The sequence below is a fragment of the Colletotrichum destructivum genome, chromosome 3, assembly GCF_034447905.1.
Source record: "Colletotrichum destructivum chromosome 3, complete sequence".
In the NCBI taxonomy this organism is placed as follows: domain Eukaryota; kingdom Fungi; phylum Ascomycota; class Sordariomycetes; order Glomerellales; family Glomerellaceae; genus Colletotrichum; species Colletotrichum destructivum.
Window position 1 is genome coordinate 2,853,653 of NC_085898.1, and position 27,499 is coordinate 2,881,151.

At 54.8% G+C, this 27,499-nt stretch overlaps 8 protein-coding genes across 8 annotated transcripts; 4 read left to right on the forward strand and 4 right to left on the reverse strand.

The window, feature by feature from the left end:
• Positions 1–2: 2 nt before the first annotated feature.
• CDEST_04951 (Putative tyrosine-specific protein phosphatase) lies at positions 3–1,595 on the reverse strand. The gene is made up of 6 exons (XM_062921110.1): positions 1,249–1,595; positions 1,138–1,178; positions 1,000–1,075; positions 726–908; positions 524–659; positions 3–466 (listed from the first exon to the last, which is right to left on the reverse strand). Exons 1-6 carry the CDS (start codon positions 1,323–1,325, stop codon positions 110–112), a joined length of 870 nt encoding a protein of 289 aa, XP_062777161.1. The 5' UTR covers positions 1,326–1,595; the 3' UTR covers positions 3–109.
• A 519-nt stretch (positions 1,596–2,114) lies between these two features.
• Positions 2,115–5,754, forward strand: CDEST_04952 (Putative eisosome protein). Its single transcript, XM_062921111.1, has 4 exons — positions 2,115–3,002; positions 3,062–3,247; positions 3,349–4,824; positions 4,886–5,754. Exons 1-4 carry the CDS (start codon positions 2,924–2,926, stop codon positions 5,593–5,595), a joined length of 2,451 nt encoding a protein of 816 aa, XP_062777162.1. The 5' UTR covers positions 2,115–2,923; the 3' UTR covers positions 5,596–5,754.
• A 389-nt stretch (positions 5,755–6,143) lies between these two features.
• Positions 6,144–7,864, reverse strand: CDEST_04953 (uncharacterized protein). Its single transcript, XM_062921112.1, has 3 exons — positions 7,463–7,864; positions 7,223–7,357; positions 6,144–7,152 (listed from the first exon to the last, which is right to left on the reverse strand). Exons 2-3 carry the CDS (start codon positions 7,241–7,243, stop codon positions 6,424–6,426), a joined length of 750 nt encoding a protein of 249 aa, XP_062777163.1. The 5' UTR covers positions 7,244–7,357; positions 7,463–7,864; the 3' UTR covers positions 6,144–6,423.
• A 1,125-nt stretch (positions 7,865–8,989) lies between these two features.
• CDEST_04954 (Putative serine/threonine-protein kinase, active) lies at positions 8,990–10,538 on the forward strand (the record flags this gene model as incomplete). The annotated part of the gene is given in 3 exon segments (XM_062921113.1): positions 8,990–9,124; positions 9,143–9,461; positions 9,529–10,538. The coding sequence occupies 3 exon segments, from the start codon at positions 8,990–8,992 to the stop codon at positions 10,536–10,538; spliced, it is 1,464 nt and encodes a 487-aa protein (XP_062777164.1).
• A 302-nt stretch (positions 10,539–10,840) lies between these two features.
• Positions 10,841–13,753, reverse strand: CDEST_04955 (Putative F-box domain, exocyst complex component Sec10, F-box-like domain superfamily). The gene is made up of 2 exons (XM_062921114.1): positions 13,522–13,753; positions 10,841–13,462 (listed from the first exon to the last, which is right to left on the reverse strand). The coding sequence occupies exons 1-2, from the start codon at positions 13,616–13,618 to the stop codon at positions 10,860–10,862; spliced, it is 2,700 nt and encodes an 899-aa protein (XP_062777165.1). The 5' UTR covers positions 13,619–13,753; the 3' UTR covers positions 10,841–10,859.
• A 218-nt stretch (positions 13,754–13,971) lies between these two features.
• Positions 13,972–19,019, reverse strand: CDEST_04956 (Putative helicase, Zinc finger, RING-type, Zinc finger, RING/FYVE/PHD-type). The gene is made up of 4 exons (XM_062921115.1): positions 18,712–19,019; positions 15,380–18,664; positions 14,861–15,317; positions 13,972–14,810 (listed from the first exon to the last, which is right to left on the reverse strand). The coding sequence occupies exons 1-4, from the start codon at positions 18,779–18,781 to the stop codon at positions 14,231–14,233; spliced, it is 4,392 nt and encodes a 1,463-aa protein (XP_062777166.1). The 5' UTR covers positions 18,782–19,019; the 3' UTR covers positions 13,972–14,230.
• Positions 19,020–19,203: 184 nt separating this feature from the next.
• CDEST_04957 (Putative small ribosomal subunit protein mS41) lies at positions 19,204–20,240 on the forward strand. Its single transcript, XM_062921116.1, has 2 exons — positions 19,204–19,363; positions 19,428–20,240. Exon 2 carries the CDS (start codon positions 19,434–19,436, stop codon positions 20,109–20,111), a length of 678 nt encoding a protein of 225 aa, XP_062777167.1. The 5' UTR covers positions 19,204–19,363; positions 19,428–19,433; the 3' UTR covers positions 20,112–20,240.
• A 5,893-nt stretch (positions 20,241–26,133) lies between these two features.
• Positions 26,134–26,795, forward strand: CDEST_04958 (Putative basic-leucine zipper domain-containing protein; the record flags this gene model as incomplete). Its single annotated transcript, XM_062921117.1, has 3 exons — positions 26,134–26,293; positions 26,357–26,738; positions 26,789–26,795. 3 exons carry the CDS (start codon positions 26,134–26,136, stop codon positions 26,793–26,795), a joined length of 549 nt encoding a protein of 182 aa, XP_062777168.1.
• Between the last annotated feature and the right edge of the window lie 704 nt (positions 26,796–27,499).

The window sequence follows — 27,499 nt, forward strand, 5'->3', positions numbered from 1 at the left end:
GAGAAGAGCTTCAAAGCGCACCAACTATGGCTAGTGACTAATATCTGCCGACAACGACTTGATCTGGAGGTGGAGGCAAGTCACTCGTTGACATGTCGTAAGACTGGGCTCAGTACAGCAGCAGCTCTTTGAGCTTCTGGCGATCATACTGGTCGAACCCGATCTTGTCCAAATACCCAACGATTCCCCCGTGGGCCTCGTCGAGATGTCGAGCGGTTCGTACGATCATGTCAGGCGCCGGCTCAAACCAGTCGTCCGTGAGGCCAATTTCTCTTATCTCGGTGAGCCTCTCTTCCCTTTCGGACTCGAGTGCGCCACTTGTCAGCATGTAGTCATGCTCGATCGCCTCGAGCGGCACATTGAGGGCTAACAGCACGAGGGTAATAATCATTCCCGTCCTGTCCTTGCCCTGTGTGCAGTGGACCAGAGTAGGCCTTGTCAACGGATTGAGAAAGACTCTGAGAGCCTGGGGGGAGATGTTCGTCAGCAATTGGCAAACAAAACCACGAGCGCCCACTCATACCTTGGCAATCTCTTCGCCAGATTGATCGAGGGTATCGAGGCCCAAGCGTACCAGGCCACGTGGCACCATGACCTCGCTGGCGAGGACAGAGATGCCTTCGTTGCGATAACCCAGCAGGAAGAGAACGACGAGGCGACTTCAGTTGAGGGTTCACAAGTCAGCCTTTGTGATTGAGGAATCAATAGAAGCCAAGTCCCCTTACCACAAACCCCACCATGACAGCTGCCTCACCAAGAACCACTCGAATTTCCCGCCAGTGATTCTGATATCGTGATACTTGAGACCCGGGATCTGGACCGGCTCGGCTAGTGCAGCGTTGGATTGTAGCAGTGCGGGGATTTGGAGATCGGTCTTGCGCTTTCTTGCCTGTTGAGCGTGTTCCGTTCTTGGGATGGCGTCAGTTGTTGGCCTAGTACATGGTATCTGGCATTCCAAGGGCGAGAGGATATTGTATGGGGTCGCATATGCACACCTACTTTGTGCGCAAGTCTATTACCGCCTTGATGCCCAGCTCCTCTCGAAGGCGTTTCCTGTCGTCTAGAGAGGCATCATCTTGATAATTGTCAAGTCTGTGAGCAGACAAATAGGCAGGCGTGTGAGACTTCAAGACATACCCGGTCTCGCTGAACGGAACAAGACGCCTTCTCGGATGAGTCTATTGCGCGGGTACACGATAATCAGCTTGAGTACGACTATGCCCAACGTGGTGTCAGTTGGAGAAGTACCTCCGTCCTTGAAACCTGTTCACCGTGGAGCCGACGTCACGGAAATTTAGAACAGAGGTTATGCCGTTGCTGTCCATGGCCAAGAAGCCTCGTGGCTGGAGTCGCCTGTGAGAAAAAGGGGCGGCGCTTGGGAAACCACGAGCCAGCAGTTACCAGTTGGAAGCTATCAGTTAGACGACGCCGGCGGCGGCTTAGCGGGCGTTCTGCGATGTCGGTGTGTGTCGTACGTAGGGGTTAGGAGTGAGATGTGTGGGCGTGAAGAGGATGGGATTGACGCCACGATCTGGCATGTTTGGTCAAAGAGACGTGCAGATCGTCGGTGTGGGAAATGTGCCAGCAACGGCGGATCCAGCGTTGTCGTCGTTTCCCTCCCTTTGCCGTTGTTCAGGTTGGCGGGCTGGAACCCTTGACCAGGGTTCGGGGGGTCCTGCACATCCCCCCAAAAAGCTTAAGAACCGGGTGAGAGCTGCTGATGTCACTGGCGATCCGGTGTTGGTTTGAGAGGGATGCGCCACCACAGCTGCCTCTTAAACTCGTCCGCACAACTGCAGCCTGCAGCGGCCTAGGAGGTCTGTGGGAGGCTGGGAGCTGCACCCGGCCTGTTCACGGATTGGTTTGCAGATTTTCACTCCCAGAATATCGGATCAACCGAACACCTCCATGGCCCACACAGGCTTGCCGTCTCAAGTCGGGTTATATTTGGCACCGCTCTGGAAGCTGTCGAACGCAGCCGTCAACCATCCGAGGTGCGGCGGGTTCTGCACCAGTACACTCAACGAATGGTGGGCCTCACTCAGCAAGACAAGACAGCGAGACATCAAGCTTAGACATGTATCTCGATGGTGTGTTCTCTGAGTGCGATGGCAATGTTGTTCTCGGATCTGGGGTTTATGACTCTCCCCTTCGCCGTCGGCCGTCGCCTCTTGCCACGGCATCTCGGGTCTCGTGGTCGGTGAAGACGCCCATCCGAAGTGTTGCTGGCTAGCTGGCGGACCTCTGCGCAGTGGCATACGATCGGGCTCGGCCTTGCTAGAGCTCTCCGAATTGGTTGCCAATAAGGTATCTAGAACGTAGGTATTCTATGCACGTATCTGTCTGTTCACTACTCAGCGCGACTGGGGTGTGCTGACCGTCCGTCTCCAGTGAAGGGTGGGTGTTAGGCCGAAGTGATGGCACAGCGGACGATGGGCGACGTTGGCAAATCCAGCTCCTGGGATCAGCCGTCGGTCAGTCGCAAAGGGATAACTCCAAAGGAAGTTCACGGTGGTGTACTGGTGTTGACAGGGGCAGAGCTAGTTTGGCGGCTCTAGGCCAGAAGCGGATGGGAAGGAACCCCGCATGACGTATGGTGCGCCGTCGTTGCTGCTCACTAACATGACTAGCGACCAGCACCAACTGCGCACGCCGTGGTCACTCCCAGCGACCGGCTCACCAGCCGAAGCATACCTCATTGTGCGCTCGCGCCTAACAAATGTGTCCGCTTCAATGATATAACTCCGATTCCCACTCTTGGGAGAGCAAGCCTACTTCCTGATATCATGACTGTTTCCCCCACCCCTGCACTGGCTACGCTGCACTACATTGCCCAGGTTTCTCGACCATCCAACTCCTGCATCCTCTTTAAAGTAACACCCTGGCATAGCACCTCTTCCCTCGTGATACGGATGCGTCTTTTATGCGATACGGACCGGCAAAGCCAGAAGTAACATCTATTGGGAGGATTCATCAACCCACCCGCCCACCTTTCCCGTCCCGTGTAAGCCGTATATCGCCGCAGCTTCCCACTTTTCATTCTCCTCTCCCTGCACTGTAGTGTACCGCACCTACCTACTGCACATACTCATTACCCTCGTCGCCCAACAAGTGGAGCAAGAGGTGTTTGTACTGATACCTCCAAGCCGGCAACCAGGCTGGCACATGATGCAAGCCAGTTCCAAGACAGCGACGCAGCACGGGCAGCCAAGCATGGCGGAAACACGGTACCAGGTGCCGACAACAGGTATTGAAACCTACCTCACTCACCCCATCCTCGAATACGAGCACCGTGTGTTTGGCAAAGAAAATTTCCATTAATCCTAATCGTCTTTTTCCGAGAAACAGCAAGTCACTCGGGAAGATTAAAGTACGCCTCCCCGCGGGATCTCCCCAGCTTCCCGTCCCCTGGACTACCACCTGACGGAGCTGCTGCCGGAGCCGCCGCGTCACTAGGCTGGGCCAATCAAAAATCCATCCAACTCTGGAAACCCGAAAAGTCCAACTCTGCATCTACAGCCGCCATGCTCGCAAAGGATTACAAGATGCCGCCTAGTTGGGAACCCAATTCGAGTTCCGCCGGCGCAAAGGCTGCGCTTGTGGCCTCCTCGTCAGCAAGGAAGCAGGCGGCCTCCCAAATGACACCCCAGTCCGCTCACGGATCTTGGGGAAGCAGCGCTGCTAACCAGGCTTTCAAACAAAGCCGCGCTGGCCAACAACCCGCTCATAAGACCTCGACGGGTGGCCTAGGCTCTCTTTTGGCAGCCCAAAGTGTCATGCCGGCGACAGCTCGAACGAGGCCACGGGCCAAGTCAACGCCGGTCCCCAAGGAGTCTTACCCTGGAGGGTCCAGAGCTGCTGCCAATGCCTTGAGTGCTGCCACTGCAGCTCATGATCCTTCAACAAAGCCAAAGTCCCCAACCGACACCGCCGGCTCTGTTCCCTACACTAACTTGCCTCGCAAGATGTTCACCTCATCTCCCGCTATTGGCCCGGAAGCAGACGAGCAGAAGAGAGCCGATATGCTGCACGCCTCCGCTGTAGCCATGGCCAGGCAAATGTATAGCCACCAGCAAAAGATGGTTGACCAAGCGCGTCAGGCCCAACAGGACTCGGGGGAGGCCGTCTCAGACGACAATCAACCGAAGCCTTATGTAAACCTACAGGAAGCAGCGTACAAGCTGGCTCAGGAGCGTTTGTCGAAGTTACACGAGGAACACCAGCGAAACCGAGACTACCAGGAATACTACGGCAACGGCAAACCGCCTCAACCTCAAAGGAGATTTACTATGAAGGGGAAATTAAGGCGGCGGTCTTCTAGCGATGGCGATATCAACGACGATAGAGAGCAGTCTGAGCGCATCCGAAGACAGATGTCCATCTTCTCTTCCAACTTGACAAAGGTTGACGAGCAGAAGCGGGCCAAGGACCGTGAGGCATTGCTGGCTGCCGCGCAAAGGAACGTCAGAGCTCGTCTTCAGGGCATGGATGACAAGATCTCGGCCGAGACTGGCATGGTTCCGCCAAGCTCCAAGAGCGATTGGGAGGCCAAAGCCCAGATGGCTGCGTTGGCCCGACACGAGTCTGCCAATGTTAACAGGGGCAAGATCGACATTGGTGGCGGCATGTTCATGGATCCTGCCGCTGTCGACGAGATCGCGACGAGGAGAGTGCAGCCGGTGCTTGATGAGATCAACGAGAAGGCCGCCATTGAGCGAGAACGACAAGAGCTGCTCAAGGCGGAGGCAGAGGCCAAGAAGAGGGATGAGGCGAAACAAAAGGAGCGCGACAGAGAGATCAAGGAGCTCAACCGCAAGGTCATAGGTAAGCACTTGAGCAATGGTGTTGGTGTTCACATCATCCGATACTAACACCACCTTTCCAGAGCAGGAAAAACAAGAAGAAAAGGAGAGGAAGCATCGAGAGAAGCAAGAACTCAAGGCCAAAAAGGACGAAGAAAAGGCTGCGAGAGCGGAAGAGAAGCGCAAGTCAAAAGGCCCGGAAATCCTGCCTGATGAATCCCCTGCCACAGGCGAATCCAACGAGACGTCTCCCACAGTTGATGGCCCGGATACTTCCGTCTCTCGCCGTGCGAGCCAGGGCAAGCCTACCATCAACACTCAGCGAGAAGCCTCCAACAGCGACAACCCCCGTTCGCCGAGCGAGAGCGGGTCGCCAACCAACAAGATGAAGGAGTGGCTCAAGTCCCGTTTCTCACGACCGCGCGGTCGCTCCTCGGCCGGCGAGAATGCTGAAGATCGCGGCTTCGTTGGTGGCGTTGCGCTCACGAGACTCGCCAACGAAAGCACCACGAGCCTAGATGGGCGCTCGACCAGCATGAGGGAGGTTGCAATCGCCGGCAAGACCAGAGGTGAGGTGTCTAACTCATCGGCGGGCTACGAAGGCAGCGGGCATAAGGCTCGCAACTCGCGGGATGTGAGCCCCGTCAGTTCAGATAGCGAGTCTGAGCATTTCGTCGAGGCAAGGGATGACCTCGAAGGACCTGTTTCGCCGCCGGTGCCTATCAGGGACCCGGGTCTACATAAAAGCAGCAGCCCAACAAGGGACTCACGGTTCCGGGAGATTATCGAATAGGTTTCTAGGAAACAACGAACATGACATGTTCTGGTGAGCGGGCGTACGCGGGGACGGTTGCTTTAGTTCGCAGGGTCTGGAAGGCAATCATAATAGCGCATGGTGTTGGTGGGATTGACAAGCTGCGATGCGATATGAGCTATGTTCTTGTACAACAACAGTCACCTAGACAGGTTCGTATTTCTAGTGACAGCGGTTTTTTTCTTCGGCACTTTCCTACAGTGTAACAACGATGTTGTTGACCTTCAAGACCAACGGAGTGAGTAGAATTGCTATGTTGATTTTCATACGTCCAACATATTCGATAGCTCGGTAAACAAGCAGCGGGCCGTTGATGTCATTTTACACCTTCTGTCGGCAAGTCAATGCTGCAACCGTGCCCAGCTTCTCGACGACAACGCTGGAGGCCCAAGGCCTTGTTCGATGTTCTCGTGCACATACAACGATGGAATCACTACCGCCACACCATCGAAACTAATGCACGGGAGCTGCCAACCACCCAGCCAGCTGAGTTGCCGTACGTCAACGGGACAAGTGAGGCAAAACGCGATGTTGAGGTTTTGATATATGTCATTGATTCGCTAACCGAATCCTTTCCAGGAAAAAACTTAGAACTCAAAGACCCCGTTGCTGGGGAATACGCATACGCCCAAGACGCCCGCTTCTCATGATTTCGTCCCCGTGGTATGCCGATATGCGGTTCGTGACCGAATCCCAAGAGATGTAGTTACATGCAAATATTCTACGCCTCCCATTACTTCACCACCTTCGTCTTTGGCTCATGCCAACTTCGTTTGCTTCCACGCGCTCTGTAACAGCCCACCGCATCTAAAACTGCCCCTGACCGCCGTGGTTCCACTCCCGCATGCTCCCCGGCTTCGAGAACCGATTCGCCTTGTTCCGGGTCTTGGCCGCGGGCAGCAGATCAACGGTGAAGGAGAAGATGTAGAAGGAGAAGATGAAGGCGACGACCCACTCAAGGATGGCGGCAGCGTTGTAAATCTCGCGAAAGTTGCAGACAATGAAGGCGATAGCCAGAACTAGCTCGACGAGGATGAAGACGAGCTTGATCCAGAACGAGGCGGCGAGGCTGCGGTGTTCGGGATACTTGATGCCGAGGCGCTGGTACTCCCAGCAGATGAAGATGGCGGACAACAGGTAGCCACCAATGAAGAACAGCAGGAACAGGAGGTGCAGATTCTTGTGGCGGTAGGTGTCGAAGATGCTCAGGCAGATCAGCCCGACAGTGCCGATGATGGCGAAGAAGATCGTGAACCCGTATAGGATCTTTTCGCCAGTCGATGTGTTGGGCACGAGGCGGCCGCGGTGGCGGAGCCAGCGGTCCGAGAAGAAGGAGAGGTCAAGGAAGATAGTGGTGATGACGCAGCCCGTGATGAAGAGTGGTTTAAGGTAGTAGGCGCCGACGTCGCTGATGTAGGCAATGGATTGCGGGGGAGACATGGAAGGATAGACGACGCGGCTTGTGTCGATGATCCAGTAGAGAAGCATGCCTAGGAGCATGCCGAGCCAGACGAGGCCCGATATGATGGGAAAGATCTGAAGGAGGGGGGTTTGGTTAGTTGGAAGAGGGCGATTGGGTGGTTGAGGGGGACGGAACGGAACATACCCAGTACGATAATATCCTCATCTTGACGGTATGTGAGTTGGGAGTGCGGTATCCTGTGCGACGTGTAAGTCCAAGGTCGCTGAGGCATTCACGATGTGGAAGGCTAGAATAGGAGGAGTAGCAGGTTGTTTTGATCTACGTCTATCAGAACAACCACGCACCAATGGCTGGCGAGTGAATTGGGGACGAAACATGACGACTGAGGAAAAGCGGACTTGAGTGGTAGTGGTCACCACTTACCAGAAATGAGATGTTTTTGCAGACGGTTGTCGGCCAGATATAATTAGACTACAAAAAGTAATACCCGAAAAGGAGATCTGGTGGTGGTGGAGGGCAGTTGTCGTGAGAGGGAAAGAATTTACTGGTGGGCTGAGATCTTTCGAGTACAAATTGACTGAGGAGCGAGGCGCTTGGGGGTTAATGAATGCCTGCGCGGAAGATGCCTGCGTACGTCAAGGATCGGGGCGGTGCCTGAACCGAACATCAATGGAGAAAACGAGAGAAGCGGTAGTAGAAAGAGTGCGTGGCCCCGGCAGCGGTCGCGGCCGCGGACTTAAGAAAGACATTCGGCGCCCCGTCCCCGTCGCGCCCTGCTGATCTCTGATGAAGGTCCGGTTGGTCCGGGCTGTGGTCGGGCGCATTATCCCATTTCTACGTGCTAATGTGCTGACAGGCACCTATCTATGTACACACACCTAGTAGTATCTACCGCCGTGAGTTGCGTTGCCCTGTCATACTAGCGCGCCCAGCGACGAGACTATTTTCTGTCTGAAGTCATGGATTCTGATCGGCACTTGGGCGAGCTTCCGGCTGTTCGTTGGGACCCCCTGTAAGGTATCGGGCGGCGCGTTGTGGGGGTACCATGTCATCGACATTGGAAAACCTAACCGGGTGATGACGTAGGGGTCAACTTCGCCCGAACACACAGCTTTTCGCAACTTCACAAGCTCCGCAAGCCAGACCGGATTGAGAGCCTAGAACTGGCGCCAAGAGCTAGGAGATTCGGGGCTCTTAGGTTTTCCCCAGTCTCTTTACAGATGAATAAGTCTCTGGCTAGATCAGGGAATATCAAGTCCGTGGATCGAGAAATGGGAGACGAATACTCAAATGAATGTCTCAACCGATTCACCCCCCTTTCGCGCTGCTTAGTATCCGTACTTCACCCCAACCCAAGTAATAAGCGTGACCGGGAGGTGGACGGGAAGGATCAAGCCCTTAACCATTGTGCCTGCTCGGGGCTCGACAGCGTTCGTACCCATACACCACCCTCGGAGAAACGGGGAACAACCATGTCCGCCTCGACCACATCACGATTACCACCACCACCCGCACCGCCTCGGACCCATCCGAGTTGACGCCAGCGCGCGTGCACAGCCGCAATTCAGGACTTGTGCTTTCGTCAGGGTTAACAGCGGTTCCTCTTGGTGCTGTCGGGGTCGACTCCGTCGCTGCACGATCGTGTTAATATCTACTCTATACGCCGCGTAATATAATGGGTGGCGCAGGGGCTCAAAGTTCGCATGCGCCTGGCCGCTAGAAGTGTCTGCAACGGGTCAACGAAACATTGACAGGCGATGCTTCGTGGTGCTAATGTGCCGTAGTACCCCCTAAAGCAGACGGTAATGGTGTTGATATGCCTTTTGTCTTCGCAATCACAAACTGGTTGCGGAGGTCTTCACCGGGCAGAGCAATCCGATTTGCGTGGTTGCCTGTCCATCATCCGGACTTTGCTTTCAGAGCAACTCAATTCCCAAAGACCCCACGTCCATGGGTCAGAGGCCCAGAGTCGGATGCACCCTGCAGCCAGCAAGCAAATGCAAAGATGAAATCGATCCAATCAGAATACACACGGTTCAGCCCCCAGAGCACTCTTCCCTGTTGTGGCTTGATCTTAATTGTGGCGTCTTCAGCCAATCATAGGTTGAATCCCGCCACAAGGCTGCCATCAGCTTGCCGCCTCGTCCCACTTGCAACATCGAAGCGCTCCATCGCGACCTCATCCGTCTCGACCAACCCACGATGTCGGCATCACCTCTCGTCGTCCGCGCGACCGACGCCCTGAAGCCCGCGGGATCGGTCGGCTCACCCTTTCGAAATGTCTCCTCTGCCCAAGCCTCCTCTGGCAACGGCACCCCGCAGCCCCCCAAGGACAAGAAGGCGGCACTGGTAGCGACCACGGCCCCGACTCTGGACCTCGCCGAGCAGATGAACGAGGAGGAGAAGAGGAAATACGTTAAGGGTTCGTGATTTTTATTTCTCTGGATTGCGACCGATATAAGGGGCACTACTGATCAAAATAATTCCAGGCAAGAAACTCGGAGAGGGTACCTACGCCATCGTTTTCCTTGGCCACTTGCGCTCAAACACGTCGTCTCTCGTCGCCATCAAGAAGATCAAGGTCCAGAAAGAATACCAAGAGGGCATGGCACCGGACGCCGTGCGTGAGCTCAAACACCTCCAGGAGCTCCAGCACCCCAATATCATCTCCCTCCTCTCCGTTTTCTCCTCGAAGGACCAGAACCTCAACCTTGTTCTCGAGTATCTGCCCCTCGGCGACCTCGAGATGCTGATCAAAGACACGACCAGCGTCCGCTATGGTGCCGCCGACATAAAGGCTTGGATGGGCATGCTGACTCGTGGCGTGTGGTTCTGCCACGAGAATTTTGTCCTGCACCGTGACATTAAGCCTAACAACTTGCTCATCGCCGCCGACGGCGAGGTGAAGCTGGCCGATTTCGGTCTCGCGAGAAGCTTTGCCGATTTGTACCAGGTCATGACGAACCAAGTCATCACTCGGTGGTACCGCCCGCCCGAGCTGCTTTTCGGCGCCAAGCACTACAGCGGCGCCGTCGACGTGTGGAGCGTCGGGTGCGTCTTTGCCGAGCTCATCATCCGCGCCCCGTACATGCCCTCCGAGACGGAGGTCCAGCAGATCTCGCTCATCTGCCGCGCCGTCGGCACCCCGACGGAAGAGAATTGGCCCGGCGTGACGAAGCTGCCCGCCTACACGGTGCCCGACGACGCCGAGCCCGTCAAGGGCAAAGACTTTTACCAGGCCATGTTCGGTACGGTGGGCCCCGAGGGCGTCGACCTGCTTATGAAAACGTTCGTCCTCGACCCCAAGAAGCGCATCACTGCACGAGACATGTTAAAGCACAACTGGTGGCGCACCGAGCCCAAGCCCACGCGCAAGGAGGACCTTCCCAAAAAGGGCGGCGGCGAAGAGAAGATGGGCGCGGATCTGAAGCGCCGGCCCGGTCTTGTCGACGAGGACAGAGGTTCCAGGGTCGCGCGCAAGCTGGACTTTGGCCAATGATCCCCTGGCATCCATCCTTCCAATTACGAATTTTATCATACCAAAAGGAGAAACCCTCAAGGGGGTTCGGTATGTGACATGAGAGAGGCGTTACGGCATACATCAACAAAACGGGCAAAGGAAAGGGGGGAGGTCAAATCTTGAATTTCTTTTTCGTCATCTCTTCTTCAGGGATAGGACAGGGTTTCTTACGGCTACTTAAGCTGTACTGGGAGGGATCTAGTTTTATACTCCAACGAACAACCAGAACGCAAGAGAATTATGACCATGACATCGTCTAGTGGACCCTCCTACCTACCTTTGTGGTCTTGGGTTTCGTGACTACATCAATGAACACTCCATCCCGTACATGGCCCTCTCGACGTCCTTCCGGACCTGGTACCAGTCCGCCCGGCGCTGCGCAAATTCATAGGCCTCCTCGGCGCGGAAGACGCCCTCAAAGCGGTCGCCGTCGGCGATGATGGTAGCCATCTCTTTGGCGTGGCGCGGGTCGATGAGGTAGATCTGGCTTAGCTCGCGCAGGGCCTTGAAGTAGGCCAGCAGGTCCTGGTTCTTGAGGGTGCGGATGTACTCGAAGTACAGGTTCATGTCGGCGATGAGCTTGATGGCGCCCTCGGTGCTGACGCGCTGGCGCTTGAGGTGCTTGCACACGGCCGTGAAGAGGCGCAGACCGACCTCGCCGTTGAAGACGTCGAGCATGGACTTGTCGGTGCTGCCAACGAGCATGCGCGTGTGCGCCGAAACGAGGTCCTTGATGCGCTGCGCCGTCTGCGTCGGGCCCGGGTCCGCGAGGATGCCGCCCGTCTCCTCCGGGTTGTAGTCGGTCGGCTGCTGCGTCGTGCCGTGGAGATACTCGACCTCGTCCATGAGCACGTCAATTCCCTTGTTCAGCCCTGCCGCGACGCTCTCGTCGAGCATCTGCTCCCACTTCTTCTTGGCGATGCCCGCTGGGTCGAGGAAGTCGTTCTTGTCGGCGATCTTAGGCCCCGAGAGCTGCTGCTCATAAAACACGTCAACCATCTGTGAGATGAGGTCGCCCACGTTGACGAGCTCGATAAAGGTCACCAGCGGCGCCACGCCTGACTGGTCGTGGTTGCTGACCTCGCGCGGGTTGTAGTGCGAGAGGTGCTCCACGGCCTTGTCGAATCCAGGCTTGACGTGCCTGTTCCCGAGGATGCGGAGCATCACCACGAATATGGTCTCGCACTGCTCCCGGGCCTCCTCGCCGTACTGGCCCCCCAGCTTGATGAAGCCGGATGCCCGCGCCATGCTCGTTTTGGCAGCGTGCGTCAGGTTGAGGGCAACCTCGATGCTGAACAGCGTCTTGATGCCCTCCATACGCGACGCCATGAGCGCGGCCTTGGCCGCGAGCTCGTCGGTTGGGGCCTTTCCGGGGAGCGGGCTGAGTCGTCCGCTGCCATCCGCGCCGCCCGGCACAAGGCTGGGAGTGTGGGGTCTGGACGGCTGCGGTGAGATGGCAGAAGTGCCGTTTGGTGTCGTGGGTTTCGCTGCTGGAGTCCCAAAAGAGGGCAGGACAGTGACTGGCATCATGACTACCTTCTTGAAAGAGCTCAGGAAATCCTTCTTGTCCGCTTGCCGGTTGAAGTTGCTCATGTAGAACGATTCGACCGAGGCATCCTGTTCCGAAAGCTTCTTCTCCCACTCCGCAACCTCTGTCTCGGCGTGTTGTGTGAAGAAGTCGAGCTCTTCCTGCAGGTACAGGTCAAGATGCGGCTCAAACACCCTCAACATCATCTCTTTTGCCTTGTCCTCGAGCCTCCCTTTGAAAGCTTCCGGTGTTGCCAGCGATTGGACGAAGAGCATGCCTTGCTCAAACACCCCCGCCACGGCCTTCAGGTACGAAAGCAGATTCCGGTCGTGTGCGGTATCGAACAGCGGTGTGACGTAGTCCATGATGATGTCCTCTCTAACCTTCTCCATCAGCTCCCAAAACACGACTTCGGGATTGGCGAATATACGTTCTATGACCTCCGCCTGTTCGTTCATTTTCCGCAGCAGCATCTCAAAGAATACACGTGACGGCTCCAGGTTGATGTCGTCCGGGTTGGCCCGATTGATGCAGTCTACCGAATTCGCGGCCAAAACATCACGATCGCTGAAGATGGGGTGCTTTTGGACGAACAGCTCCGTCCCCGCGTTGCCCCCGTTCAGCGCGTGCAGCACATGCGCGTACCTCTTCATCCTGCCGTCGACGTCCCAAAACTCGTAACCCTGCTCAAACTCCCGGAGCACCGCGCTCTCAAAAATGCTCGTCATGGTCATAAGTCGTTCCTCTCTCTGGTTCCACCCTTGCGCCCAGTCGCTCTTGGCAAATGTCTGCAGATTCGAAAGCATCCTCGCTTGCCGTTCGGGATCCCGAAACACCTGGAATACGATGGGATCTGTGTGGCTCTTCGCCCTGGCTAGGTCGAAGTAAAACGGTGCCAGCGCGCCGTAAATTTTCCCATACTCTTCCCTCGCGTGCCCCCGTACGCTCTTTGCGTTCTTGATCACGTCCAACAGTGCCTCTGGGTCCTTGAACGGATCTTTGGGCGCGGGCGCTCCCACCGTCATTCGCTCGAACCCGTCGATAGGAGGGGCGACGGTGGACTGGCGTTTCTGGCGCTCTTGCTCGAGCGTGGCATCGAACAAGGTCGTACTCGTAGGCTTCGGTGCCGCATGGTTCGCCGCAGCACCTGGCTGGTTGTTGGCTCCGTTCACTGCACGTTCGGCCGCTTCCCGCCTCCTCCTCAACGCCTCTTCAAATCGACGTCTCGCCTCTTGTTCGTTCCAGCACCCCATGCTCTTCAAACGGGCCACCCATCTTGTATCGTCATATACCATCTCCTGCATTCGACGGGACGCTCGAGCAACCTGCATTAAGTCTGCCACGGGGAGGTAGTCCAGGATCGCGACGAGTATTTCTGTCGGTTGTCCATCAGCTTCTTGTATGGTTCTCGTAGCAACACCAAGGGGATCTAACCTGCTGGGAGCGTCGGCCTCGAATCCAACATCTCAGTCGCCTTCAAGGCGCCAAGGATGCCGCCCCCCTGAGGGGCAGTTCCTCGAGACCTATACATGCTGGCGCAAGGGGTATGGCTGGTGCATTGGGATGCAGTGGTTGTTGCGTGTGGCCTAGAGGCGGTTGCAAATCTCTCAGATCATGGTAAGACTCCTTGAACACAAACAAAAAAGGTCGGGCGGGGTTGCTGAGGTCTTGGTTGGAATGCTGTACGATCTACAGACGTACTGGCCGGCGGCTGCCTGCCTGCTGGGTCAGCCTGGGGCACTGCACTCAGCCATGGCTCAATTGTCTCCAACCCAAGGTCCCCGCAGCAGCTGGTGCCAGCTGAGACGGTGTAAGCCCGTGAGCCACTTGAACCCCTGATTTTACATAGATGCTGCTTGCTTGACTTGAGTCGTATTGCATTTCAAAATATTTTTGAAACTTGGATAGTTGGTAATGTTTTCAACCCCAGTCTCATGTCGTAAGAGACATATTAGTCACAACCTCTAGCCAGGGGATACCGCACTAAACGTGTATCATACACAAGAACAGGCATATGTACACTTGAAACGTCAAATAACTCCTTTCCAACGCCTCACACCTTACGTCTACTCATGCTTCATTGAAAGACTGGGTTCAATGTACCTTCCCTTCTTACGGCGGGGATGCGTATCCGGCCCATCCATCACTCATCGTCTTCGTCAATGATCCCATCCGTAACGTCCGCTGTGGTTCGCTGCGACACCTGCCCAAACAGGCATTCCCAGAGGTCTTCCGCGGCGACCGCTTCGCCTGCGTTCTTGTCTCTGCTCATCAAACGGTTCAAAGAAGCCTGCTCCAGCTCAAGAGTATTCGCAGCCTCCAAAGTAGGCTCTTGGATCTCTGGGGTGGAGTCCTTGAACTTGGCTTTGGAACTCTGGCCCATGTGATCGATGCGTCGCTTGACTGACAGGTTGTAGATGGACTCTTCCACCGAGCCCTCAATCAGATATAACCAGACTGTCGTCTCGTTTTTCTGGCCGATTCTGTCGACTCGAGCGATCGCCTGAAGCTCGAGCGCTGTATTCAGCAGCGGCTCGCACAGAAAGACATGGCTCGCATTGACAAGGTTGAGACCACTCGAGTTGGCCCGGCCGTGGAGCATGAAGCACTCGATGCCTGGATCTCCTTTGAACCTCGTGATCCCGTTTGGCCGGTCAATGGTGGAAAACCCGATCTTGTAGCGATCGAATGCTGCGCCTAGAATATCCAAGAAGCTCCTGAATCTGCCGACAATGTCAGTGGAGATCTCTGAAAGAAGATTGGCAGTACACACTGGGTAAAGATGATGGACTTTGCTCCGGGGTCTGATTCTCTCAGCCAGAGAATGTGCCGTACGAGAGTGTCAATCTTCGTCCCGAATGACAAGGAGGCCAGTTCGATATCGTTGATCTGCGCAAGCTTGTCGGCGCTGAAATGAGAATAGATGCCACTGGTCCTAGCGACCTGGTTCTTGCTTGCTTCAGGCAACATGCCAGTTGCCGTATCTGCGTGCAAGCTGTCCTTGTGCAGTTTGAGCTCTCTGGGCTTGAGGGTAATGTCATGGAGCTCGGTGAGCCGGAGCTTCCTTTTGCACATGGGACAGTTATGGTGTGCTCGATACCACTGTTTCAAGCAATCTCTGCAGAACTCGTGGCCGCAAATCGTCAGTATACCCGTCGTGAAGTATGTTTGACAAATGATGCACCACCGAGGTTCGTTAGACTGGCCTCCTTCTTTCTTGAGGTTGAGCACTACAGGGTTGAATGGTTAGCAAGCCACCCAGCCCACAAAAGCTAAACCATACTATACTTACAGTATCGGTGCTTCGCCTTGGCTGAGCCGAGCTTGGTTTGATGTCTCTCCTCACTCGCAACACAGGCTGCTATAGCCTGGTCGTCATTAGGGCCCTCATAAGGAGCGACGCTATCAGATACAGCCTGCAACTGCCGATAGTATTCAACCCTGGCGTTCATGGCACTCGTGAAGCGGTCAACTTCGCGTTCCAGAGCCGTAGCAACCTTGGTTTGAGAGGTGATATGTGCTTGCGTGGCTCTGATATGCCGGTGCACAATCTCACCCTCGGTGCTTGCCCGGCCGCCAGTGCCGTCTTTTGGCAACCGCGATGCGACGGCTCGAAGATCCGAAACGACGCGACGAAGAGACCCATAATCGTCTGGAGAAGGCTTTACCTCGTCCCGGAGGCGGTAAAGGGCAAGGAGCTTCTCAGGGGCTGGGCCGTCGCCATTCTCAGCCGCGGCAAGCGAGACTCGCGTCTCGTGTTTGATTAGTTGATTCTCAAGTCCTGAGATGGCTTCCTGGCGGTCGGCGATGGCAGCACGCAAGACTTGCACGTGAACAATCAGTTCCTCCTGGATCTTGGTGGAATCTATGAACTCCTCGCCGGTGACCTCAACCTCTGATTCTTGGTCAATCAATGCCTGGCGAAGCAGTTGGATAACAGTCTCTCTCCACTCATCGATGCGATTTGCTTGTTCGTTCAGAATGCCGTGGAGCCTTTCGAGCATTTCAAGCGGCGGGCCACTTTCTAGTCCTTTCATCTCAGTGTAGACAAGTTCTGGGATCTCGACAAACGTCTGATTGTGGGCTTGTCGTCCCAATTTTTCAATCAGTGACATTGCTCTGTCGTGGCCATCCGACAGGATTTCTCGCCGAATCTCCTGGGCCTTCCCGTATTCTGCATCTTCCAGTTGTTGAAGCTTTTTGAACTCGTCTGAATCGGGTTCGGTCATGTCACTGTTGGACTTGATCTGGAAGAAAGCATTGGCACAGAAGAATGTAGCTTTGTGCAGAACTTCCAAAGCATGTCGCAACTTCGCCCGAGCCTCGCCGACGCGAGGATTGCTTGAACCATCATCCGCCTCATCCTCGTCGTCATAACCCGAAGCAGAGGCGTCATCTCGAGTACTGAATGCCGAGAGGGAGGCTGCACTCTTGCCCATGGCAGAGAGCTCTTCCAGCACCAGCTTGAGCTCTTGCCGGCATTCCACAACGAGGACTGCGGCACTCTCCTTCACTGTTTCCCATATTTCGAGGGCTTCCTTTACCCTGGGGCTGTTTTCGAGCATCTGGCCATGCGTGAGTCTAGTCTGTAAGTACGCCCTGTGTTCGGTTCGGATATCATTGTCACTCTGCTCGATCATCGCATCCAGGACTTCTTCGACTGTGCGCATGGGGCCGACTTTGCGACCAGTGGTTCGCCTTTGGACGATTTCGGGATGGAGGGCTGACTGTCTCAATCGGTTGAGCCAAGTCCGCATCTCATTCTCATAATCCTCTAGCGTCCATTTGGGCTGTAAAGGGGCGCCGAGAGTATTCATACCGCAACGCTGGGCCATCTTCTTGAACATCTCACCGTAATACTGCTCCTCCACGGCAGTAAACGGCAATGTGATCACGAATCGCTTTTGTGGCGGTACCGCAATTTCGTGTCTGACCAACTGCTTGGTGTGACGCAGAGCAATGCTTTCAAAGAGGGAGCGGAAGAGCGTTTTGTGTGACTCTGTCAAGGCTCTCCAAACCTGTGCTGACGAGGCATAGGGTTCGTAACGCAAGAAGTCGAGCAGACCGTACAGGTCCTTGACGTCGTTTTTCACTGGTGTCCCGGTGACGCCCCAAGCGTTGATTCGAGGAAGCACCCTGGCGACGGCTGCTGCGCCAGTGACCCCGCTTTCAATCATCTGCGCCTCGTCGAGGCAGACTCGCCACCATGAGATCTTCGTTAGTGGGGACTCTAGACGTTCGTACTTTCTTTCTTGACGACGAGATCTCTCGGGAGGCTTCATTGCGAAGTGCACTTCTGCCGATAGGATAGGGTAAGTTGTGATAACGACGTCTTGGGAAGCCAAGTCTACTCGAAGCTCCTCCTCGGCGTCGATCTTGGCATGTTTGCGTCCAGAGTAGTATCTGACCTTCAGGTGAGGTGCATGCCGCTCGAGTTCTTCCATCCATTGCTGTCGCAACGAGTCCGGCGTAACAATGAGGGTGGCGCCAGTCGTGAGGAGCTCTTCGCCTTCCCTCGTGTGCACAACTTTCTCGGTGAGTGACCGACGATGGAGCGTAATGAGGCCAATAATTTCGAGCGTTTTGCCAAGACCCATCTCCTCAGCTAGAATGCCGCCTCTGACAGACTGCTCAGCATGCTGGAAAGGAGCAAGGTCGGTAGTTATGGCGTGATACAGGTGACTGACATAGAAAGGCCTCCCGGTTGCCAGTGGATCCTGAACCTTCCGGAAACTGTATGCGCCATCGGCGTCCTGAGGAGCCGGTAGGTCTTCGATGGAGGAGACAGAATCAGGGCCGGAGACGTTCCAACAAACACCCTCCCGGTTGAGAAGCCATTGAACCGTCTTCTTCTGATAGGGATAAAGGGTTGCGGAAAGTTCTGGAACCTCGATCGAGAGCGCCGTCTGGTCATCGGCGGCAGGTACGTGGGCTGCCTCGTAAAAGTCCAATGGTGACCAACTTTCTCGCTTAGGGCGCATGGCGGATGAAGAGGTTCCATCCGGCAAGAAAACATCAAGGATCCGCTGGCTTATCTTGCGCTCGCTGGAAGATCGCAACCAACTGTAAGGGGTCTTGGTCTCATTCCAATAGATGCTGAAGCAAAAGGTGATGTTGAGAAACTCTTCTTGGGTGCTCAGAACAGCGTCAAGGGAAACCCAAATTTGTCCTTCTTTAACGGCCCTGGTCCGATGGTTTGCGAAAACATCTATACATGCCGCCAAACGGTCGTTAATGGTGTGGGAGTGAATCGCGACTGAAACATTGATCGGGGGGACGTCGGATTGTGGCCGAGCGACGATTTTCAATTCCTTCGATTGGTTCACAAAAATGCTTAGGTTGGATCCGATATTGCGGTGGTGAGAATGATGCGGGTCATTGATCGGTGCTCCCTTTGGACACTTTCGCCCAAGTTTTAGTTCCTCTCTGGCCACAAGGAGTGATTCAACATCCCCCCCAGACCTCTTCACCCGCTTGCGCTGTGGCTCAGTCACTGCTTTGCCCTGAGACTGGCCCTCATCATCATCATCGACGGGGAGAATGTGTAGTTGGCTGATGAACTCAACAGGCCATGGTTCTAAGAAAGTCAGTATATGTGCTTTGACTGGGCTCAGGTGCACAAACCATGAAACGCAATAATGGGAGTTTTTACGACCGGCTTGCCGCGGCGCGCTGTTTGCCTTGAGCGACCCATAATAGATCACTCTTGGCCTTGCAGTATCGGGGCTGGATCGGCTTCACTTATGCCCCAGTGACATTTTTGGCTTCGTTGGTCATTAGAAAGAAGGTTTATAGTTGAAGAACTGCTGTTAAGAGGGAGAGAGAAACTCCATTATGAGAGAGGCAATGTAGGTTGATAGGTACAAAGGAAGGAAGGCAACTTCCCCAGTAGCTTAATCGATAAGCAGGCAGTGGGAGGCAAAGTCGCGTCGCCGCATGGCCGTCGCCTAACTGTTAAAGCAGCAGATGGGCGGGGAGTTGCTAGTTTAGCGGAGAACCCCCTGGCAGAATGGCCTCGCGGACTATGACAGCATGGGTATCACTAAAAACTATACTAGGAAGGCGGTCAATTTGTCTTAGCTCGGATAATTTCTGTCAGTCCATTCTCAAAGGCTTACCTAATGTGTACTTATCCCGATCTTAGCGTCTGTCGGAACAAAAATTGGGAAAACGGCCAGTCGAGCAACATCGCGAGACCCATTGAATTCAACGACATTCCACGCGCACGCTTGAAACCGGCCATCTACCTGGCTGGAGAAGCTCGCATGTTCATTTTGTATGTGCCCGACGCCCAAAACTTGCTAGTTTCTACCAATTGATACTGATCCTTTGCCTCCTAGGTCAATATGAGAGCACCACGGATCCAGCAGTTTCTGAGCCCTTTCCTTCGTAAGGCTCCCGTCGCACCGACATGCCAGGCCAGATGGCTTCATAAGACACGAGAGACACCCCCGGTCCCATCGCCGATACCCCTCGTTCCCGATGTTCCGACTTTCCTCAAGGTTCTCGGCCGCGGCCTAAGTCAGCACGTCGACAAGTTCCCCTCGTGGGAGTCTCTCTTTACCCTCTCGTCGACACAACTCAGAGAGCTCGGCCTCGAACCGCCACGAACGCGACGCTACCTCCTTACGTGGCTTGAAAGATACAGAAAGGGCGCATTCGGCGTCGGGGGCGACTTCAAGCACGTCGAAAATGGCGAGGCCTATCTTAAAGTCATCTACGACCCCGCCACGAAGAGGAAAATGGTCGTCAACGTTCCGGCCGATGCGGATCTGAAGGGCATCCCCATCGAAAAGCTTACAAAGCCATCGGGGTACAAGGTGCGCGGCTCTACTGCGATTTCTGGTCCTCATGCCTTGCCCCTTAAGGCCGGCGAGGGCGCGCGTGTGGTCGTGAACGAGGGCATGTGGGAGCAGAAGCAGGGTCATAAGGTTGATGGAGGTGAACGCAGACGGGCTGAGGTCCGCTTCAAGAAGCGCATTGCTGCGCGCAGGGCCGAGCGGGAGGCTCAGGGTCTACGATGAACAGACGAGAGGGGTTTGCGCGACGACACCATTTTCCAGCCTCATACCACTTGACACCACCAACTGTACTATACTCATAGATCTTGTACGATACGAGGTTGAAAAATGGACGGCGATCATTGATTGCTTGGGTCTAAATTTACCGAATGTCTCGAGCTTTTCCGCGTCGGCATTAGAGCCTTTCCGCGTCGAGATTATATTGTTGTGAGGCCTGGTACCGAGACACTAATCCGGGTCCCCGTCGCCGGGCTTTACGATGAGGGCTGTTTCTCGGCGCCTTCATTCTTGCTTTAGACCGTTGCAAGCACGAGGGGAACTTGTTGTTGACGTTCGAGCAACTGTGTTGTGCTGTAGCAGGAAAAGCACCCTGGAAAATTGTTTAAAACTGTGTCACTGCCGGTGTTTTAAAAGTGCTGCGTCATAAAGATGTATCATGGAACTTCAGTCAGGAGTCGCGTTTTGACCAGCCAAGGCAATGGGATGCGCAGGACTGCCACGGAGATGCCGCGATCGATCCGATGGATCACCCACAGCACTTAGTCGGGGCTGTAACCTAGTTGAGGACAACACTAGCCTTCATCTCGTCTCAATCTACGATGGTCAGCCTTAATGTGCTGCTTGATGAGCAGGGCAACCATGTAGGGAGCCGGTGCTAGCTGGACGATTTTGGGCAAGGAGACAGAATCCGAAGACGATATTTCTCCGATCGAGTGGAAGAGAAGAGTCGGCCCAAGGTTCGGGTCCCCCTACTCTTGGCTACAACGTTCGCAGGTCCCAATGCAGTGTACACCTCCCACTCCCCATCGATGTGCTTGATGTGTTTGTACATCTTGGAAATGTGTGACTCGGGAATGAGACTATTGCTTGCGAGCCAGGCGTGGCTGTCTGGGGTGGGCTAGGTGCAAGTGTGGCCAGGCCTGTGGCTTCATTTTCATACAATTTACAGCGATGGAACGGAAAGGTCAATTTCTGTCGGCATCAAACGGGAGACAACTACTGCTGTCAATGGTATCTGCTATTAAAGAGATAGTAAGTCTCCTCGAAGTACTGTTGCGAGGTGGATGAGAAATCCACACAGATGGGCACATATTGTTCTGATGGTTGTGTTTCGGCGATGCCCTTCGGTCACTTTAGGTTGCTGGGCCAGCTTGTGACTCGTTCATACCGGTGAACACCAAGAGCGGATGGATGTTGCTTGTTTGTCTGTCGGAAGCCAAGGTGTCTTCTACCTGTCTAACCAGGGCCGAATTGGCCTTGACAGCATTTGAAAGCACTGACGACACAAGCAGAGTAAACCGGCAGGTTTCATAATGCACACACTCATCTGACGGACTTGGACTATTTATCGTGATTCCGGAAAGCCACCAATACATATGAGATCATAGAAGGGAACGTCGAGTAAGACAAGCTGAATCGTAGCAGCGGACGTATTTAACAAAACGGCAGGAGTTTGAGTGATGAGCATCAGTACGAAACCAAAACCCGACCTGTCGCTGTGCCTTGTAAATACAGGAGGCTGGTACCAATTGGTCTGGGCGCACTTCGTCTCCGTAGGCATCTACCACAATCAAGGGCGAGAGAGCCTCGGCTGGCGGGCCCCCGTCGCCATCGGTGTACAATTACAGGATGATGGTGCGCACAATCAGCCTAACTATGGATATTGCACGCCTCTAAGGCATCCTAGTAGCGCAGCGGCGCGGCGTAGCATCTGGCAGGGTGAGTTGCTAAGAGTAGATCAAGCGGATGAGTGATTGATACCAAGATCAAACCGGAAAGACGGGCCTGAGTTGACACGATGCAAGTAGAATTTGTGAGTGTAACAGAAGCTGTAGCTGCTCCCCTCCCATAACAATTTAGGTCATGTCTTCCTGCTTTACATGCAGCTGGCTGTGTCCACGCGTGAAGACCACGAATGAGAGAGAGGTGGTTGAATGGAAAAGGAACGAGGGCTGACGGCCAAAGCTGTCGGTTTCAAGCCACAAGCTGTCCATTGGACGGAACTACTTCACAGCTGTCTTGCCCAATGTGAGAGTGCCTGCCAATGGGAAGCCTTAAAGCTTAAGCTTCCGCTGTGCGGTCCGTCAACCGAGGATAGCCCGCGCCGATCCGATACCCACAATGGCTTTATGGTCCCTGATGGCAATGTTCCTCCTCACCGACGATTGCATGAGTTCGCCCGGCCAGCACTTGGCAAGCGTAGGAGTAGAACATGTCGTCGACCCCTATCGACCCCATTATTCAAGGCCTGCACACCCAACTCGAGTAAAGCGACCCTAAATAGCTTAGCATCAGTGGAGCGCTTATTACTACGGCCAATTGCGTCAACTCTAGCAATCATCGTCACCCATCTATGCGGGCGTGCCTACTCCAACCGTAGGACTTTACGGGTACGGTAGCCGCCCTCAATACCTTCCTGGAAGAACTAACGAGCGATCGCTGGACCCGAGTCTCCGACCCTATCACGAACCAATCCCGTTGCAAATGTCGCACAGAGTACTCTCCGAACCCCAGGCAGAAAGTCCCCGAGTGCTGCTGGTAGACGATTGTCGGTACACCCAAGTAGCTGGCGGAGGTGAAGTAAGACACTTTTGACGGCAAAGGATGACGATTCCAAATGTCACCGAGACCATATTTGCCGCGACGGCCGTCATGAACGACTCTGCTTCGCCCATGATTCTGTGGTCTTTTTGTAGGCGGGGGAGGGGGTCGTAGCCCAAGTCTCCCAGACAGACGCCACAGGTCGAGCACACATGGGACTCACCCGGATGACTGACTGCGAAGCTCGGCCTTGCCGAGCGCGAGGGCATTGAGGGGTCCCGCACTAACGACGCTGGCATAATCGACTGCCGCGAGTACGCGTGGAAACATTTCTATGCGACCTATACACATGCAGCTTTCCATGTTTGCAAATAAGTAGGGGTTCGTCCGAATGGCCTGTGAAGTATTTACAAGTTTCGTGGACGAATTACCAGAGAAAGTGCAAGTCTTGGCTATTGGCTATAGACATCAGCTCATGGCATCGAAGGCTTTCGCCTTAGGTCCATGCCCCGCAGCCTGCAGCACATTATTGAGATGTCATCAAGAAGCCCTGATGTAGCTCAAAGCTCAAAGCTCAAAGCACCTGCGGCACAGCTTACAAGGTTTGTCAGCATGCACGGGTTGCTAATAGCGACGGCGCAGGCAAACTCGTTCTAATCGGTTCCTCACTTACTCCTAAACTCCAACCTCCCTATGCTCTGGCTACCTGTGTTCTAATAAGCGGACTCGCGGCGATGAGAAGCAGTATAGCCTCCAAGTTGGTTCTGCATCTCTCTGTCACCGACGAGGTGCTAAAACTGATTTTGCGGCTCATAATTTTTCACAATAGACCCTTGGATTATCTCCCCCATGAGCTAGCTTACACGCAGATTAGCGCCAATTCGAATGCTATCAACCCAAGCGACGACTGATTTCCCAAGAACACCCGATAGCTGCGCAGCAGCCTGGCACTTTGTCCGACATCAAGTGGCACCTGACGTTCAGAGTCGGGAACGAACGGCAACGAACCCGGTTGATCAATTGGTTTTGTTGCACAATTAGAAATGGTCATGAGGTCTTCAAAAATTTTAAACGGCCAGGGCACGGTTCCCTGCCGGAATCCGAAAGTTACCGGCTGTTTTCCGTGCGGTCCTCGTCAGGACGCGGTCCGGAGCGAGACGGGTTTGCGAATGTGGAAATTCCGGGGTCTATCGTTAAGCTTAATCCTCACCATCCATCAGGCCCGGAATATTTCGCACTTTTCCCAACCTTTGCCCCCTTTTTATTACCTTCTGGCGTTGGGGGGGGGGGGTGCGTCTTTGGACGGTTCGAAGGACTTGGCCAGCGACCGACGTTTGTATCAGTTACATTGTGATTGATTGCCTCCCAAGCGCCCCGCCCAGGGAATCTTGTCCAAAACCGGGGCCGGTGCTGTGAGTCACTGAGGTTGGCAAGCCGGGCAAGCTCCGTCAGACGCAAGAGCTACACGCCATTCCGTTTCGTAATCCCTCCACGTACGTACCTTTTCCCCTTTGCGAAACCGACATGGCGTCAAGCTTCACGCGAGACAGGGCAGCCACTTTCGCATGCAAGACTGAGTGAGCTACGAATCATCGATCATATGCCTCTTTCCCCATGACATCCTTTCCTCCACGACCTAGACGCGCAGTCGGCCACGGCGGCCGTTCTCACTGAACGGGAGGGAGATGGCTGGACTAGTTAGTGCACGGCAGACGCCGCCCTGGTGCAGCGTGCGTGGGCACGTCAGGTACCGGTCCCATCCTAGATTCAGTTCAGTTCTGCCTCCTGCGCCCTCATCCCCTCCCTTTCAGTCAATCAATCGACCTGCAATACACGGGTCTATGTGCAGAGAAGACGTCCATCAGCTAAAGTTGTACGCTATGTGGCATCCGTCTAAACGTACCTAGCTCTTAGCCGGGCCGCGTCAGGCTCAACGTCGCTTGTCAGTGGGTTTGGCGCGTCCAACACAATCGATCTAGGGCTGAAGGTAAACAGGGTCTTGGGTCTCTGCCCACCCAGTCTTCCCAGTCTTTCCGTCTTAGTTTCTTGCCAAGGCCCCCCTCTTCCCAGTGTAATATCCGCCATAATCCTCTTTCCATCTCCTGGAGGCTTTCGATCGAGAATGGCTCAAGAGTGGTTTTCCCGTCACTTACCGTCAATGTACACATCTGGAACAGGGATACCGTCCGTCCACGCATGTCGTTACGTACCAGCTTCGCGAAGCTCTCCGGCAGTACGTAGGTCCGAGGACGAGCTCTCCCCAGAAGCTGACGCGCCAGAGGTCGTTACGACTTTCCCATGTTGTCGAGCATCTCCGGCCCTACTGGCCCATCGTATTTCGTTTCCCACTCTGACGCGCACGGCCGGCCGTCACATGAACCCCACCCATGCCCTGTCCCGGCCAAGGCAGCCCCCAAGTGGCCGCGTCCCGACGGCTGGGATATTTGTCCCTCGCCCTGAAGGCTGCCGGGGATTACCTACCCTCTCCCGTCTCTCACCGACCCGGTGCCCCGTTCCCGTGTCCTGGGCGATCCGTAGGGTGTGGATACCTTTTAGTAACCTGCCGCCATCTCGGCTACTGCTGTTGTTCACCCACACGTAGTGTACTCAGGTCTCGCCCCTTGTTAACTTCACATCCCACCTCCCTTGCTACCGCACGCCCACACCAATGCCCTGCCCCTACACCCCCTGCCCAAACCGGCGTCGTGGACTCCACGACACTGATTCCCAATCTGTTACCATTTCCTTGACGGGCTACGACAACCTATGATGGGCCCATGGCCAACACCTTGAGGAGGGGGGTGGGGGTCCTTGTCCCGGTCGATGCTCACCCAATGTCTCTGCATATCCCTTGGTGGCAGCTGCATTTTCCTGCGTCACATTGCGGGAGCAATGGGCAACTGTCTACGTCTGGGTCGCGTCGAGTCTGCCCTGCCCGTGACGTTAGGCTGTCTAAGATCATTCACTGTGGGCGGATGGGTATTCCCGGCACCGTGAAAGTGCTAGTATTCTAGATTTGGCTTCGAAGCAGCAGCAGCAGCCTGAACATTCCGGGTTCGATATATAACGAAGCCTTCCCCGGCTCGGTGGCCACAGTACCATACCAATATAGGCAAACAGAAACAGTTATCATACTCCGTCCACACAAGCATCAGCATAGTCCGCTTCCCACACCTGCTCCTTTCCCAAAAGTCCAGTTGGTCGGCCACTTGGGCCAAGAGAGGTTCCCGGTCCAGATATCTTGATAACACCAGCAGCCATCGCAGGTCGTAAGTGTATCACTGGTCACTCATCTCAAAAGCTTCTCTAATAGCATAGACTCCTAATTCACGACACGAGTCGCGTTGCTGAAAGCCAAAACTTCTGTCTCAAACGACTTACACGCCGCTTGAGTGGTCACCTGCCCTTCTGGCAACCACCAGCCGGCTCGGCATTCTTTCAGAGCACGCAAACGATTTGTCTGAATTGTGCTACGCTGTTGGCAATGTCTTCCAAAAGCTCGAAGCCGTCGGAGTCCGGCTCCAAAAAGCAGCACTCCTCCAAGTCCAAGTCCAAGTCCAAGTCAAAGACGGACGATTGGGCCGATGTCACAGACCCTGAGGAGCGGCGTCGCATCCAAAACCGTCTGGCCCAGAGGAAATTTAGTGTGTAGTTAAAACAAGGCCCCAACGAAAATTTCGGTGTTTGCTGACCGGCCGATGAACCAGGGAAGAAGAACCAAGACAGCAAGGAGAAGGCCGAAAGGGACGCGCATAACGAAGCCAACGCCCACAACACCTACACAGTTGCCCCACCCTCCAATACGGCGGCGGAGGAAGAAGAATCTGGCCTGCCATGGGGAAGCATCAATCTCAACCATGTCATCACTAGAGGACACGAGTACGAGGACCGCCGCGGCAGCGGCCGCGACGAGTACGTTCGGGAAGAGCCGTACTACACGACCGGATATGCAGCCAACTACACGGGAGGGTATCGACAGCCGGCGAGCCACGGGAGTAGTGGGGGCGAGGACTACTACTACGGGGGCGAGTCCCCGTTCTTTTACGACTACGACCAGAGCGGTGAGGCGGGCCTGGGGCATTTCCGACGGTAGGGCGCCCGCGAGACAAGCTGATTTATCTGACTAACTCGACGTACAGAAGTTGAGCCGAGACCTAGTGTACTAAAGACACGTCGGCTCTCATTCTCGTGGTGTTGGGGCGCGGGTTGATTTGAACATGTTTGATTTGTGCCGAAAAAGTCGGCATTTTGTTACCTTGCTCATGGTTTTGGCCCAACCACTCTCTCCTCTTCATCTACACCCCTGTACTGGACACGCCCCTTTCTTCTCTACTACTCTCCTCATTTCTTTTTCATACCCTTACTACAAATGGATCGCGAGATAAGCATGCGGTGTATTGGTCTTATGGAGTTCAGCAAAGGGATGCGCATGATTCACGACGATACGAGAGCGAAGGGTACGGATCGCCATACCAAATGTTTCAAAAGAGACTATAATGAACTTCAGTCCGAATTCGCCGTCCCCTTCTTACTCGCGGATGCTCTCTGGCTTCACATCGAGCCTAGTCTAACAACCCCTGAGCCCTAGCAGCTGGGAGTTAAAAACAAAAAGGCGCAAGGAATCAGCTCAGCTGGTTAAGCGAAATGAGGGGAAGCTTCGCCGATTCCACATGACGCCCTTGCTGGGAATGAAAACTTGCAGATTAGCGATATGGCCAGTCAGTCGCCTGGAGGGACGTCTGAGGGCTCAGTGAGGTACGACGATTGGAGCGAGCTGTTCTTGGTTAGTACCTGGTTGCGAATGGTAAGTTGACCCCGATAGCCCCATTGGTTTTTCATCTCAGGCGTGT